This window comes from Miniopterus natalensis, chromosome 2 (assembly GCF_054644295.1).
Source record: "Miniopterus natalensis isolate mMinNat1 chromosome 2, mMinNat1.hap1, whole genome shotgun sequence".
Taxonomy (NCBI): domain Eukaryota; kingdom Metazoa; phylum Chordata; class Mammalia; order Chiroptera; family Miniopteridae; genus Miniopterus; species Miniopterus natalensis.
The window spans coordinates 101,257,470-101,273,956 of record NC_142082.1 but is presented as its reverse complement, the minus strand read 5'-3'; the positions used below and the strand labels follow the sequence as shown (position 1 = coordinate 101,273,956).

The window sequence follows — 16,487 nt, the reverse complement described above, 5'->3', positions numbered from 1 at the left end:
GGTATGCATTATTTTTAAGGCTCTTTATCATGTTGTCAAATTGTCCTCCAGAAATGTTATATTACCTTCAGTCCCCATTAGTAGAGAAAAGAATATCCATTTCTCTACCCCTAACAGATGAGCAAAACCAGGTTCATTATTGTTGGGTTAATTTGTATTTTTCAGAAGAATAATGCATTTGAACATTTTTAATATGGATATAGTTTGTCATTTTGTCTTTAGTTTTCAGTGTTTTCCCCCTTCATATAAAAAGTATTTTTACTTTTATGTTTTTAAAACTATCAACCATTTTTAAAAATTTCTCCCAATTTTGAAATTTTATGTTTCAGAGCTGTTCCTTTCCAAAGATCACATACATGGAATAAATTGTTTTTCAGAATTTAGTGGGGTGACTACCTCTCACATTTGTTCCTTTTTCCCCACCAGAAAAGCAATCGAAGAACTGCTTAAAGAGGCAAAACGTGGGAAAACGAGAGCTGAAACAATGGGACCTATGGGTTGGTAAGTACTTGAGTAATCTTCCTTAAAACTTAAAATAAATATTAAAGAGAAAAGTCTTCTTTAGCAAATAGAGGGAATGTAAAACCATGGATGTATAGGAAATCACTCAAGGCAAGTAGTAGAGAAGACCACTGAGGGCTGAAGCTGAGGAACTCTAATAACTTGAAGAAGTGGGCAGAAGGATGTATATGGAGAATGTCTGTCATGGTTTTAATCTCTTTTTGGTTTCCAAAACCCCAAGAGATATATAGATACTACTGTGCCTAAAGGCACCTGTGTGAGAGTAATATTATATCAGTGTTCATTGTTTAAGAATTTGGTTTTAATTATAATCATTAGTAAATTACATTTTTCTTTAAAAATTTCTAATTGTACGTATTTTAATTATGTGACAGTTCAGTCACATAGAACTTAAGTTTCTATACAAAATAGAGCTGATTAAAAGTTAGTAATATAAACAAAGGAAAGATTTAGCCCTAAGTATCAAGTCTGCTCTTTTAAGTATTACATTAGCAATAGCATTCCCATTCAGTAGGTATGCTGATTTTTAGATCTTTTATCTACAATTTAAAATTTATTATGATGAAGTACTGTGAGCCACTAAAAAGTAAAATATGAAAATAGAATCCTATTGAGATGGCAGAGTAGGTAAAGGCTGTGCTCACCTCTTCCCATGCATATCAAAACCACAGCTAAAACACAGAACAACCATCATTAAGAACTGCCTGAAGACTAGCTGAACAGAAGTCTAAAAACTAAAGATACACAGAAGAAGCTACGTGGAGACTGGTAGCAGAGATGGACAAATGGAACAGACAGGCGCCACAACCTTGCTGTGGCCATTAAGAAACAGGAGGGATATCTTCACTGTGGAGGTCCCCCCCTAAGGAGTGAGGTCCCAGTCTCACAACAGGCTCTCCATCCCAGGGTTCTAGTTTGGGGAAGTAAATTTCCTATAACTTCTGACAGTGAAAACCAGCAGGGTTGTGGCTTAGTGAGAAAGAGAGCTGCTGGAGTCCCAGATGTTCCTCTAAAGGGCTTGTGCATGGACTTACTTGCTGACAGACTCACTTACTCTAAGCTCCAGCACTGAGGCAGCAGCTGGAAAAGTGCCACGGACATATGGGGGAGAACTGAATTGTCTGGCGTTAGGGCAAGGGATGGAGGGGCAGCTTTCTCCCAGATATAAGTGCAGGCAGACACATTTTCCTTTGTTGGGCCCTCCCTCCACAGAGCCTGCTGGAGCAGGTAGGCCACAAGACAGTGTCCATTAACCTGTCTAACACTTTCACTTGGTGATTCCCTGAGATGCTGCCCAACCCAATTTGCAGGCTCCCCCAAACCACTTCCAGTAGCTTTTCCATATAAATGGCTAGTCTCAACCAGCTCTGGGGACTTTCCTAAAATGTCTCAAAGGTTCACAAACCCCAAACAAACAGTGGCTGGCCTCAGCCATAAGCAGCCCCAAAATTTGCAGTAGTGGACGCTGGCCTTGTTTTCCAGCTTAGCCTCTCCTAGGCTCCTCCAAGCTCAGTAAGTGGCAGCCTTCTACAGATCACTTTGTAGCTCATACCAGGTGGCCGCAGGCCAGGCACAGGCAGCAGCTGACCTCCACCTGCACCAGAACCCCTCCCAAGAGGACCCAGAGCAAACACACCTGGTGGTCAGCTTCAGACCACACCCGAGCATCATCCAGCCACCTCCACAAACCACACACCCAGAGGGCAGACTCAGCAGGCACCAGAGCCCCTCTAAAGTGACTCCTGCTCCATGAGGTCAGCCCCTGCACAATAGCACCTCCACTGTAATCATGGTCATTCCTCACAGCCAGTCAGCCTGAGGGTCAATCCCTCTCATTGATGTGTCAACAGCAATCAAGTCTCAACTATAGCAGGAGGGGACACACAACTCACACGAGAGACACACCTGGAGCAACCTACTTAGGTGACCAGGGAGACTGCACCATTGGGCCCCACAGGGCACCTACTACATAAGGCCAGTCTATCAAGACCAGGAGACATGGCAGATCTATTTAATACATAGAAACAAACACAGGGAGTCAGCCAAAATGAGGAGACAAAGAAACATGTCCCAAATGAAAGAACAGGACAAAACTCTAGGAAAAGAACTAAACAAAATGGAGACAGGCAATCTACCAGATGCAGAGTTCACAACACTAGTTATGAGGATGCTCAGTGAACTTAGGGGAAGAGTAGAGGAACTCAGTGAGAACTTTAATAAAGAAATAGGAAACATAAAAATGGAGATAGAAAACATAAAAAAGAATCAGTCAGAAATGAAGAATACACTAACTGAAATGAAGAATATATTACAGGAAATAGCAGAGTAGATGAATCAGAGAATCAGATCAGCAATTTGGAAGATAAGAAAGCAGAAAACACCCAATCAGAACAGCCAAAAGAAAAAAGAGTTTTATAAAATGAGGATAGTTTAAGGGGCCTCTGAGACAGTGTCAAGCATACCAACATCCACATCATAGGAGTACCAGAAGGAGACGAGAAACAGGAATTGGAAACTTCAAAGAAATAATTACAGAAAACTTCCCTAAATTGGCAAAGGGAATAAGACATATAAATCCAGGAAGCACAGAATCCTAAACAAAACAAACCCAGAGAGGCTCATATCAAGATGTATCGTAATTAAAATGTCAAAGTTTAGAGACAAAGAGTATCTTAAAAGTAGCAAGAGATAACCAGTTAGTACAAGAGAGCTCTCATAGGACTGTCAGCTGACTTCTGAACAGAAACTTTGCATACCAGAAGGGATTAGCATGAAATATTCAAAGTGATGGACCTTTAACCAAGATTACCCAGTAAAGCTATCATTTAGAATAGGAGAGATTAAAAGCTTCCCAAATAAGAAAAAGCAAAAGGAGTTTATCACCACCAGACCAGTATTACAAGAAATGTTAAAGAGGCTTATTTAAAGAAGAAAAAAATAAGATTAAAAATGTGAATAATAAAATGGTAATAACTACATAATGTAATTCTTAACTCAATAAGGAGACAATCTAAAAATGTACAAAACATTTGAGTAAACACCTCATCAAAAATGATATAAGATTGGCCATTCTATGAAAAGATGCTCAAATCATTAGTTATCAGGAAAAAGCAAATTAAAATAACAGCTACCACAACACGTGCTAGAATGGCTAAAAAAAAAAAAAAAAATTAAAAATCTTCCAGTACTAAATAAAGGTGAAGATGTGGAACAACTAGTTGGTGGAAATGTGAAATCGTATAACCATGGTGAAAAAAAAACAGTTGACAATTTATTACATACATACCAGAAAATTGGAAATTTAAGCCACACAAAAATCTGTGCTGTAATGTTCATAGCAGCTTTATTCATGATAGCTCAAAACTGGAAATAACCCAAATGTCCATTAGTTGATTAATGGATAAACAAATTGTGCTTAAACGCACACATTCGGTGCTAGTCAGTAATAAAAAGGAAAAGAACTACTGATGCTCACTGCATGGGTGAATCTCAAAAGCATTGTGTAAGTAAAAGAATCCGTACACAAAGTGTCACACAGATTCCATTTATATGACATTTTAGAAAAGCCAGAACAGATCACTGCCAGGAGGTACGGGTGGAAGGAAGGGATTTACTGCAGAATTTGTACATAGGATTGAAATGTTCTATATCTTTATTTTTGTGGTAATTACATGATTTCATACATTTGTCAAAACTCGTTAACACTGTTATTTAAAAGGATAAATTTTATTCTGTATAAATTATACCTCAGTAAACCTGAGTAAAAAGAAAAGAATGTCATCATTTTACTATCCTAGGTAAAGGTCATCAATGGCTGTTAAATCTATCAGATGAAAAGTTGATAGGAAATTTCCTGATGACTGGGCCACGCAGACAACACCAGAACTCACTGATCAGTCGTTGCACCACAATAGGAAGAGCATAGCAGCACTTAAAACATCCTTGTCAAAAATTTGAACTCGAACCTGGTCAAGTCTCCAGTTAAAACTATTTTGCAGGAAATACAGAGGGCAGAGGAACATATTAAATGACACTATAGGGATAAAATCACAAAAATCCAAAATGTAGGGAATTCTACAGAACAAATAACCTCGTTTCTTTAACAACTGGATTGCAAGGAAAAGAAGAGAAATATCCTATGAATTAATAGATTTGAGATGCATCAAGTAAAACGTGTAGCCTGTTAGAATCCTTTTCCAAACTAACTTAAAATTGGAGGTATTTGATGATATTAGGGAATTAATGTTGATTTTTTATATGTGAAAATGGTATTGCTGTTATTTTATTTTTAAAAAGCTGGCATTTTTTTAGAAATTCATTCTGATGTATTGATGGATGAAGTGATATAATAAAATGAAATAATCCAGTGTGAGTTAATCTGTACATAACACAGGTTTAATAAAATCCGTACCTCCTGGAAGGATGGTTGTAAAACTTTGGTGAGATAATATGTCTGAAAACACTCAGCATGGTTTCTGACATGGAGCAATCAGTGCATGTTAGTTAAATCTGCCCTTCTTTCTGTCCTCTGCCCTTTCCTGAGATAAGCTTCCTCTGCTCATGGAAATCACATTAGTACAAACTTTGTTAGGGGCAGGCTGCTTTGGTTTTTGGTGTAAGGCAGGACCTTCATCAGATTAACATTAGTCATTGGTCCAACCTAAAGAATTAGCATAGAGTTCTATCATAAATTCAGATGACTTGAAAGTGAATAAGAAAGTATCAGTCAGAGTTCTTGCTATGTGAGGAGTGTTCAAGATCAGTTGTTCCTAGGCAGCTGGAAGTCATTCATTCTGACCACCGTAGTGCCACTTATTGGGTTAGTAGAACTTTCTGGTAGTAAAATAACTAGTATCAGTGTCAGCTCTGTGCCCCGTTGGAAGAATTACCATATGCACAAGCCATCTTGAGATTTATGGAAGTGTGGATGTACTCTTTGGGTATCATTTCAGTTAGGTTGGCCGTTCCACAAAATTATTGAGGACCCAGGTTTCTTCCAGTTTTCAAATCTCCCAACTATAGGGTGTCATTCTTTTCCACATCGTCTAATATAGTAGCAACCATTAAATCCACATTTCAGTTAGCAGAAAGGGAAAAGAAAAGAAGGAAAATATGCTCCCTCCCTTTAAGGATGTTCCCTGGGGGACAGTTAGCAGCCTCTTCCCATGAAGGAGGGAGAGCATGCTGAAAAGGAAGTAAAAGATGGCAGGAAAAGTAAGACATTCCAGACTTATAGGATAGGTCCTGGGAGACTACATTGTTAGTTTTTTCAATTGTCTTATAACAATGGTCCTCGAACTTTTTGGTTTTAGGAACCTTTACAAGTCTTAAAATGTATTGGCCCTAAAGAACTTTTTTTTATGTGGGTCATATCTATCTGTATTTATTGTTTTATAAATTAAAATTGAGCAATTGTTACAGCATTAATTCATTTAAAAATAATAATAAACCCATCACATATTAAGGTAAAGAATTTTTTTAATAAAAATAACAATATATATATTGGGTAGAGTGGCATTGTTTAATGTTTTTGCAAACCTCTTTAATGTCTGGCTTTTAAAAGATACCTAGAATTTCATATCTGCTTCTGCAGTCTGTTGTAATAGGTTATTTTGGTTGAAGTAGATGAACAAAATCTGACCTCACATGAATATGTCTTTGGAAAAGAAAGAAGTATTTCAATAGCCTTTTCAGAAAATCGTGGTACTCTTTAATACTACATCAAAACTTTGCAAGTAACCTCAACAAGTGGTAGTTTCTTTTTTTATATATATATATAATTTTTTTCCTGATTGATTTTAGAGAGAGGGAGAGGGAGGGGGAGAGGGAGAGGGAGAGGGAGAACGAGAACATTGATTTTTGTTTTTCCACTTATTTATGCATTTGTTGATTGATTCTTGTATGTGTCCTGACCGGAGATTGAACCGGCAACGTTGGCGTAGCAGAACAACATTCTAACCAGCTGAGCTACCCAGCCAGGGCAAGTGGTAGTTTCTTAACATTCTTTTTAATAATGTGAACTTTTCATATTCTATTGCAATAAAATCCCTTGGTCTACCTTGCACTTTGACTGGTTCTTCTACTCATGCATGATTTTATAACATCTTGAATCAGCAACTAGAAAATACTGGTTCACTGAGCTGTGAAGATCTTTCAAATATTGACACATTTCATTGTATAATTTTTAAAAACACATTTGTAAATATCACCACTAATCTCATCAGAAAAGTATTTTAAGTCTTGGGAACCAATCAAGTTCATAGTTTCCCGGAAGTCTAATTTTCTTTCACTTGAAAACTCCAGTTTTATAATGGGCAGTGAACACAGTTCTTTTAGTACAGCCTACTCTAAAGGATGCGAGCTATGAAAGTTCTGGCCCAAGGACAGCGATGACTTGCTTCTGCTCCTCGGTGCTGGGCCAAAGAACAGCTTCCCCATGGTGCTTATCCTGAGTGATCACCTGGTTTTCTATTTGTTTGTGTGTGTGTATGTGTGTGAATAAAAATGTTTAATCAGTAATCCATTGGTTCCCAAACTTATCCGCACATTTGAAATCATCTGGGAAACTTTCAAAATTTATGTCTGTGTCCCACCATCAAAGACTATTAGTTTGGGGTTTGGCCTGAGCTTTGGAGTTTTAAAAAGATACCCAGGTTATTTTAAAGTGCACACAGATTTGAAAACCACTACACTAATCCCTATTTATTACAAAGAATGATACCAACCTGCTCTGCAGAGTTTAGAGTGTCCCCTCTCCCAGGGCAGTCAGCCTGACTGCACGCGGGTAGCCAGGCGTCCAGCCATGGGTGTCCCCAGCCCAGCCCTGTCAAGTGGACCTTCTTGTATAGATCTGTAAGGAATGGACAATTTGTTGTTTACTAGCAGGTCTGTTTTTCTAAGCATCTAGAAGAACCTTTATATTTGCTTTAAAATTTAAAATAGAATGAGAGTGAGTGACGTTACTTTTTCCTCTTGGATATTCTATAAAATGATCTTAGTGAGGTAGTTGAGTCGTTGCCAGAAAGAAATTGCGAAACTAAAGAAAATGCAAGTGTGATGCCGTTTTTATTTTGTAAAGAAAAAGACCATTTGGCACTCTATACTTTCTGAATGTGTTTCAGCAAAAGAATCTCTTTAGACGTGTTCTTGACAGAGGCCTTGGAGAAGCTGAAATATTGGCCTATATGAGTTCTTTTGAGTCGACATAAAGGAATTTATAAGCCCAAATTTCAGAAATGTGCTTGGCTTCATTGTCTACAATGCTGCTTTTATTCTGGTCATTTTCACTTCAGCTTGTCTATAGCCCAATTTAATTTTTTAGTCTAATGCCTGTGGAACTTCAGCCTTATACTTGGAAAGGTTTATCTTTTGATACAAAAAGTTCCAAAGATCTAACCTGACAGAAAATGATTATTCAGTTTTCTTGACCCAGTTGTCTTAAGGGGAATGGCATTTTGGGGTGCTTTTTTCTGTTTTGGCATAGGGTCAATCTAGTGGTAAGAGAAACCATCGATTACATTGTTCTATTTTTATGTCATCAGCTTTTGAATACTGGAAAGCAAATAATTTCCCTGGTCTTTATCCAAGCAGTGTTTTTTGTACTCATTTGAATAATCACAGAGCGCCAGTAAGTATGTTAAGAGGCCAAGCACAGGTAGCAGTAAAGAAGACACTCTCCTGGCCTTAAAGTTTTGAATCCACAGCCCACTGCAACAGCTAGAAGGAGAAAGAGCTCCAATTTCAGAGTGACACATGCATGTGTGAGGCTCTTGGCAGTATTTCAGGGCCACAGAGATCCAAGCATTTACTTTATAGTTTAAGATTATGGGGCCCAAAGAGGTTCCTAGGCCCTGGCTAACCAACTGCTGATGGGACTAGAACTTCTCTTCCTTGTCTCTAGCTACATACTACCTCTCTTCTGTGGATTATTGTCTGTTAACATCAAAACATTCACCAATGTTTCCTGCCCCTGCTTCACACATTCCTTTCATATCCAGTTCTGAAAGTGTATCAGAGCCCAAAATGTGTTTCCATTGGATCATATAGCTGTGTAAATGCTCTGTGTTACTAACGGAGCAGGAGGCCATGGATATAGCCTGTCATCTATCCCAGTACACCACTGTGTACATATCTCCTTCTGAACTTCATCTTCCCATAGCTTCTTTCCTCCTGTTAGTCCCCTAAAGTGCATAAATACTGAGACAGATAGTCTGGTATTTATCTTTACTTCAGGACCTAGCATAATGCCTTACATATGAAAGATTCTCAGATCTATAAAAATGAATATTATAGCTGTGTGTATCTATGTTAACTATTTTTCATTATTCTTAGGTGTAGCATTACAGACAGTGTAGTGAAAAACCTACCTTAGGCCTCAGGACTATTGTATGCAGGGTAATTAAGGATTAACAGTTTAGTAATGGAGATCGTAATGCTATAAAAGAATTTCTCACGTGGCCAGACGCTGAGGCATTTGATTGCCAAATTATAAACTGTAGCCCCTGGGTGGTTATGGTAGTTGTGGCAGCATTAAACAACAGAGTGAGTTGTGATCAACTACAGGCTCAGGATTTTAAATAGTGCCCTTGTTTCATGGCGTGTTGGAAGCATAGTTATACTTATTTCTACTGGTGTTATGTTAAACTTACATCCATGAGAGTGCACAAATATGTACAGAATGGAAGATAAAATGCTATCTGCTGGTGTGGGGATTGGTTTAGCTGTAGAATAAAGGAATGAATTGGGATACATCACCTGGAACCTTGCTTCCATGATCCCAAAGCCTCTAAGACTAAGAACTATGATTTGCACAGTCAATTCAAGTGTGTTGGGGAGTTCTCTGCCTTTGTCTTTGTTTGGGGGCTTGTGACTAGCCAGCTGTTCTTAGCCAACTTGACACTGCATACAGATCTGTGTCCTGGTGCCTCTGCTAGATGAAGAAGCCTCAGCTACACAGGGCTTTTCACCTATAGTTTCTTTCCCTAACTCCTCTGGTAATTGGCCATCTGACTAGACTGCAGTGTGCCTTCCTTCTGCTCCTTCTGCCCCATATGGGATAGTGCTAAAAGGGTGGGCTCTAGAGTTAGGCCCCCTGGTTCCAATTCCAGCTCCATGTCCTGTGGTTGGAGAAATGAAATTAAGTGACATTGGTAATATCATAGCACAGGGTGATTACTTAATAAGTGTTAGTTAGCATCACCATTGTTATTATTATTGGCTAGTGATCATGTGTCACTACTGGATGGGTCATATTCATTAAACTTTTTTTATTATTTTTTTATTTTTTAAATATATCTTTATTGATTTCAGAGAGAGGAAAGGAGAGGGAGAGAGAGAGATAGAAACATCAGTGATGAGAGTCTGATCACCTGCTTCCTGCACACCCCTGACTGAGGATTGAGCCCGCAACCCGGGCATGTGCCCTGACCCGGAATCGAACCCCGATCGCCTGGATCCTAGGTCGACGCTCAACCGCTGAGCCACATCTAGCCAGGCCATGAAACTATTTTAGAAACCCAAAGCGACAGGTCTAAATCTGTAGAATGCTGCCTTCACCCTTCAGTGGTAGAGAGAGAAAAGTATTAAAATCTGAAGAAAAAGATTAATTTTGTCTTCCCCTTTTTGTTCTCTAGGTTTGTTATACAGTTTACTGTTTTTCATAAGTTGAGTATGATAACTGCAGGAAGAAAGTGCCTTATTTTTGCAAATTATGTTTTACAGCATGCCTACTCAAAAAAAAAGATGAAAACCTTGAACCATCTTAGTCTCTCTCATGGCAGATTCTCTAGAGATCTACCTCTTCTATGGTGTGCAGAACCCTTCAGCACAGCTTCTGGGGTGACAGCTTTGAATGTGAAGGGAATGGCTTCACTTTTAAAGTTTAACATAGATAGAATGCTGTATCTTCAGTCCAACAATGCTTCAGGGGTACTTTCTAGAGTAGTTTTAACCAGGCTCAGTATATTTAGAGTTTTATATCAGCTTATGTTGTCAGTACCTTAAGTTTGACTCTTCCCGCATGAACTAGTATAATTTTCTAAAACCAAAAATAAAAATAACTATTCAGGGTGAGAAAGTAGACATTGCATGGATTAGAGCTACAGACAGGAGAGGGGCTGTCCTGTCCTGTGGCCTCCTTCAGTCCCCCACCCCAGCACTCCATTGGGCATCGCCAGTGACATAGACACAGTAGACATATAGAGCAGACACGACCTGTGCCCTTACTGCAGTGCTCAGGGTTTTACCTCAATGCTAGTGTGAAAAAGGCTTTAGAACAGTTGAGTTCAATACTCATTAATGCTAGAGACTCATCTAATGCTAGCTTGTCATGTCATCTCAAATACAGAAAAACATGGCTCTAAGAAAGAGCTGAGGAACAAGAAGACAGAAGTCAGTGAAATGAAGTAATATGTTGACATGATGGATGCGAACAGAGTAATTTCTGAAAAGTGAACATAAAGAACATGAGCGGAGAATCTTAAATCTGGAAGGGACCATGGAGACTACCTACTTACTTCAACCTTTAGTTGTATATATGAGGACCATCTATGAACAGAGTTTACAAAACATTAGGAAATGCAAATTATAAGCTCAGAGGTAACACCTAGTTCCCATTTACCCTGATATTCATGGAGAATTGAGATAGCCTGGAAATACTGAACCTTTTTCATTTTAACTATTTTTATGAAAATTTCTTTAAAATTTCTCTCTAACTTTTTCTTGATGGCAGTTTTATTCTTTTTTGGTATTTTTCTTAATGAGAAACATCAGATATTCTACTCTGTTCCTGATTAGCTTATTATCCCAGGTGATTTGAAACTGGGATGTTCTCACGAGTTGCCACTGTGGAAAAATCCCTGGTGTATTAATTTCTTTGAGTACTATCTATTATTTTTCATGAATAGAGAGTGAGCAATAATATAGATCCATAGTTCCTTGTTTAAAACCCCTGGATCCAGATTACCTTCTAAATTTAGGTATAAATTTCACACTTTAGAGAGGAACTGGAGCACATATGGTATGCACCACAAGTACCCCCCAGTAGTACTTGCTCAACACATTATCATTTCTTCAGCAAAACGTAGGAGTGCCTACCCTAAATTGGTACCAAAGGCAGATATAAATACCCCAGTGTGACCTTAGGACATTTTGCTGCCAAATGAGCTCTGGTGTCATAAAAACAACTTGATTTACAGGGGTTTTTAAATTTTGGAATTGTGGATAAGAGTTATAGACCCATAGATAACATGTATTGAAGATTTACTGAGTGCCAGGTACTGTGCTAAGTGCTTCATGCATTATCTCATTAAAGCCTCTCAGTAGCTTTACAAGGTAAATATTTCTGACTCCCATTTACAAATGGGGAAAACTGATTTATAGAGAAGTTAAGCAACTTGCCATAGTCAGGCAGCTAATTAAGTAGTAGAGGCAGGAGATTCACCAGAGCTAACATTTACCGAGTGCTAGTTATTAGTGACGTATTATGCTAAGCACCTGACATGTTCTCATTTGGTCTGCATGCAGCCCTTTAAGAGAGTCACTATTATTATCCCCATTTAACTGATGAGGCAACAGGGATATTGTATAATGTGTCTCACACGCAGTCTGCTAGGTGTTATGGTTCCAGGACATGTGTGTTCAGCTAGTATACTGTGCTGTGTGAGTTCATAGCCAGAAAGAGCTGGCTGTGAGATTCAGCAAAATTAACTATCACATTAAGGCCAATGTGATTTCCTCAAACATCAGCATTGATGTTATTCTCCTTATATTTTAATGTATTTAGTGAAGATTTTGTAATTATAAAGAATCATTTACTATGTTCGTATTTCCTTACAACTACCCCCTTATCTCCTTGACCTGCCTTATTTGTTAATAGAATTTAAATGAGCATTTGTCATCATTTCTAAAATGTGTCCTGTCATGTTTGGGAGAGAGGTCACTTTCGAAGCCTCCCCACTCCTGCCCTCAAGAAAATCAGTTCTCTACGCCATCCTTGCCTTTTCACCTTGAATAGAATGCCAGGCATAATCAACTTTAAAATGCCATCTTTGATGTTACAGAGAGATGTAGTATGAATGCCTGTTTTCTTGTGAATATTCTGGGAAACCACCTCATTCTCTGAGGAGCTCTCTCGGCCGCTCTGCTGAGACGGGAAGCGTGGCCCCTGACAGCCCTCACTCCATGAACCCTCTGTTCTCCCACAGAACAGGAGCTTCATTCATCTCGGCTAAGCAGGGGGTGTTAAAGGTGATCTCATGTGGGAGATAGCAAAATATAGTGGAACTCACCAGGTGTTACAAAGATTTCATTTTAAGGTCCTGGATTATTGTCCCATTTGGCAATAATCATTTTTCCTCATTGATTTAATCCAGAGAAGAACTGACTGGTGATACCAGCACTGAGAGGGTGCACTGCAGTGGAAAGACCCCAGAATTCTCCTGTAGCTGGGTATTTCTCACCACTCTTCCTAGCCTTCTATATCCAAGAGATGTATGTGGGCCACAGTTGGCAGAGAGGGGCACCAGCGTTTTATAGTTTGCGTTCAAGGATAGTGTTTCCTGCAGGCTAGCAGCTTTGTACTGCTCTGGGACACCTGTGTGTCATACTCCTCTGACTCTTTGCTGAGTTGGCAACCACAGTGGTTCACGTTTCTTCACCAAAGCAGTACGTGGACTCAGTGGTACCCTAGGAAGCCCTGAAGTAAGAGCTCGGCCTGCCCCCTCGTCACACGCTCTCTTACTGCACAGAGCACCCAGTGCTGAGGTTCCTCCGGGAGGCATAAATGGCTTTGCCTTGTACCACTGAGGCAGCACGGTGCTGGTGCACTTTTCTGGAAGCTCAGTGAAGCCCTACAGAGTTACAGGGAGCTAATAGTTTTGTCCCCCCCGTACTCGCAGACCCATTTTTCTTTGCTCTTTATTATCACCTTTCCTCTTCCTCATCTCATTCACCATGGCTTCTAAACTCCAGTGCTAAAAAACAACCCCCCCAAAAAAATTCCAGTGCCATCACTACCTCTAAATGTTCCCACTGCTGCTACTGTGCTCCGCTGTCCTCCCCTCTACATTCTCTTCTAGCTCATTCTGTTCTAATTCATTACCCTGCCACTCCCTGGCCTGAGCATGGAGTATGCCCAGAACATTGGGTGTTTACACCCTCTCTGATTCTTGTCAGATGTTTTCTCTGTCCGTGCAAGCTTAGAGCTGCATATCTGCAGCAGGGGGCATTTTTCCCCTCCTCCTTTTACTTCCAGATTCAGTGCCATTCTGGTTGCCTGAGGTGGTCTGACCTCCCTGTGATGACAGTAGGCTGATGACTGCTTTTGTTTCACTTACACATCATAGGCTACAGAATAACTAAGCAGGTGCTGGTGGGGTGATTGGGAAGTATTTTGTGGAATTTTCTTTGAATTATAGTTTAATACAGAGATGGAGATTATAGAATCCTACATTCATTTCATTTAATACCAACCAGCCTGATATTGGAGATCCGTATCTGCCTAAAATTAGCTCATCATATGGCAGACAGCTCAAGGCCAAGAGAAATATGCAAGTTTTCATTTCTGTGGGGTTTTCTTTTCCAAAATGATAGATTTGCTACACATGAAAAATAAATATTGTGGTATGTAAGTATAACAGCATGTTAATTAGCAATTTAATTAGTTACATTCTCCCTCCTGGATAACCTTGAATCATGAAGCTACTCAGACATACCCCACACAGAAATGCACCCAGAGAGTAGGCGTGTGCACGGTGATCCCCAACAGAGCGCAAACTGCAGTCCTGAAATAGAAAGTGGAAGAAGTTTTTAAAAGGTAAAAGGTGATTCTTGTATTTTTATAGATTCTTTTTTATTGAATTTATTGGGTGACATTGGTTATTATGGATTTCTTAGACAGTTTTTATTTCTAGAGTAGACCATTTAGCTCCAGTATCCACGATTTAGCAGGTATACTTTTTTTTTCCTTGAAGAAGGACTCAGTTTTACTCTCTGGTAACTAAAAGCAAGCCACAATGTATTTCACTCAAAATGCAGATTGTAATCAAATCAGGTGTTTATTGTTTAAGGAGAAAATATTAAATGATTCAGTTAATTTGCATTGCAGTCAATACCTGTACATACATAGCAGTAGAAGAGTTATTCCCAGTGAGGAAGAAAGAGTGAAAGCGTTCAGCCGAGGTCCAGCTGGCCGGCCTCAGGAATCCCAGCATCTTGCTTCCCCCCTGTACTCGGAGTTTACACTAGGTGGCACGCAAGGAAAGCGGAACAGCTTCAGGAACTTGGTCTGTGGACACGGAATTCTTTGGCAGCAGCCATGCGCGTGGGCCCGGCTTTGGAGTCAGCTCTTTGATTTGTGATTGTTTTCTTTTCCCCTTACCCCCAGGATGAAGTGTCCTCTTGCTGGAACCAATAAAAGATTTCTCATTAACACAATTAAGAACACACTCCCGTCCCAGAAAGAACAAGACCATGAACAAAAAGAGGGCGAAGAGGAACCTGCGCAGAGCCAGAACCAGAAGGAAGAGAATCAGAAGGAAGGAAGCGGAAGGAAGCGCAGAGCCCACCCTTACAGGCCCAGCTTCCAAGCGCGAGGCGCGGTCAGCCGTTCCCCACCGAGGAAGCGGAGCAGCCAGGACAAGTATGAAAGGCGCTCGAACAAGCGGTGAGCAGGGAGGAGAATGAGCAGGACTGTCCCCAGGCACAGTGCTGTTCCATGTGGGAGACGGGTGTGCAGAGAAGGTTATTGAGGACATGCCCTGAGCTGGCAGAGCAAACACCTAAGAGCAGTTTTTACAGTAGGTCCTTTGTCTTTGTGACAAGCAAAAAATGACCTAGAAACTCTTCAAGGAAATTAGTACAAAGGAACTTGCACTGAAGACGTCTTGGCAAGTGTAAGCTACTTCTGCAGTATAGTATACATGTGTATTGTTTCTGTTCTCATTTAGAAATTGGTTTCAAAATAAATCTGGAACATAAAGGTTTGCAGAGATTGTTAAAGTAGGCCAGTTTTTTGGATGTACTGCAATTGTAGTCATTTCTCAAAAAATGAAATACTTGTAAATCCTATATGTTACCTTTTAGAGTTACAAATTTAAAACTTAAAAATCATATTTAAGAAAAGTTGTAGCTTTCCAAGGGCTAGAAATTTACCAAGAAACTCTTTGATAACTCTGCATTTGTTTTCCTGTAAGTGAACCATGTAGGAAACTCTCAAATGGCTTTGAAATTAGTGCTCTGTCAATAAGCAGTGGTTAAAGATTGGCTCTGTTGTCCCTTGTGCATTCTCAAACTCATTCCCCAGATAGAACAGTTTTTCTATAGTTAATTTTTTTTTTGAATATGTAAGTTTTAAGTGGTGCTTTAAAAAGAAGTCTCAAAAGTTAAATGGATATAATTATTTTAATGCTATGTCTTATTTAGCTAAAGACCTATGATAACCACTCTTAGTATAGTTGTTTCAGAAATCTTAATTTTAAATAAAAATGTGTTTACAATGGCCTTTTTGTTGTTGTTTTTTTCAATATCAGCGTGACTGTTTTAACACACAATTACAAACCTTTATTCAAACCTGTATTCTTCCTTTTATACTCAGGAAAATGTCACCAAGCACCCTTTCCCTGGTCTACAAAAGGAAGAAGAATCTGTCTCTCTGTACCCCCTCCCCAGTTTTCCAAAGCGGCTGAGCTTATGCCTGGCTGCTCCCAGATAATCACTCCGCCACAGCCCTGCTCTCTGCTTCCTGGCAGCCAATAAAAGCCCTTTCTAAAAGCTAGAAAGGAGCACATCCGAAAAGTCCACTTTAGGGTGTTTATAGAGAAACCAGAATAGACTGTATTGCCCCCCACCACCACCAAGCTGCTCTGCCACACCTTCAGTCTGCTCTGAGCTAAAAGCCCAGGAGTGACAAACCAGAGCCTTCTCACTCCATCCACCCCTTTTCCCACCCAAGACCCAGGGTCTCATCC

The 16,487-nt window shown here is 39.7% G+C and overlaps 1 protein-coding gene across 1 annotated transcript; it reads left to right on the top strand.

The window, feature by feature from the left end:
• The first annotated feature begins 430 nt into the window (after positions 1-430).
• LOC148093762 (protein POLR1D-like) lies at positions 431-16,020 on the top strand. Its single transcript, XM_087814435.1, has 2 exons — positions 431-501; positions 14,906-16,020. The coding sequence occupies exons 1-2, from the start codon at positions 485-487 to the stop codon at positions 15,186-15,188; spliced, it is 300 nt and encodes a 99-aa protein (XP_087670561.1). The 5' UTR covers positions 431-484; the 3' UTR covers positions 15,189-16,020.
• Positions 16,021-16,487: the final 467 nt, after the last annotated feature.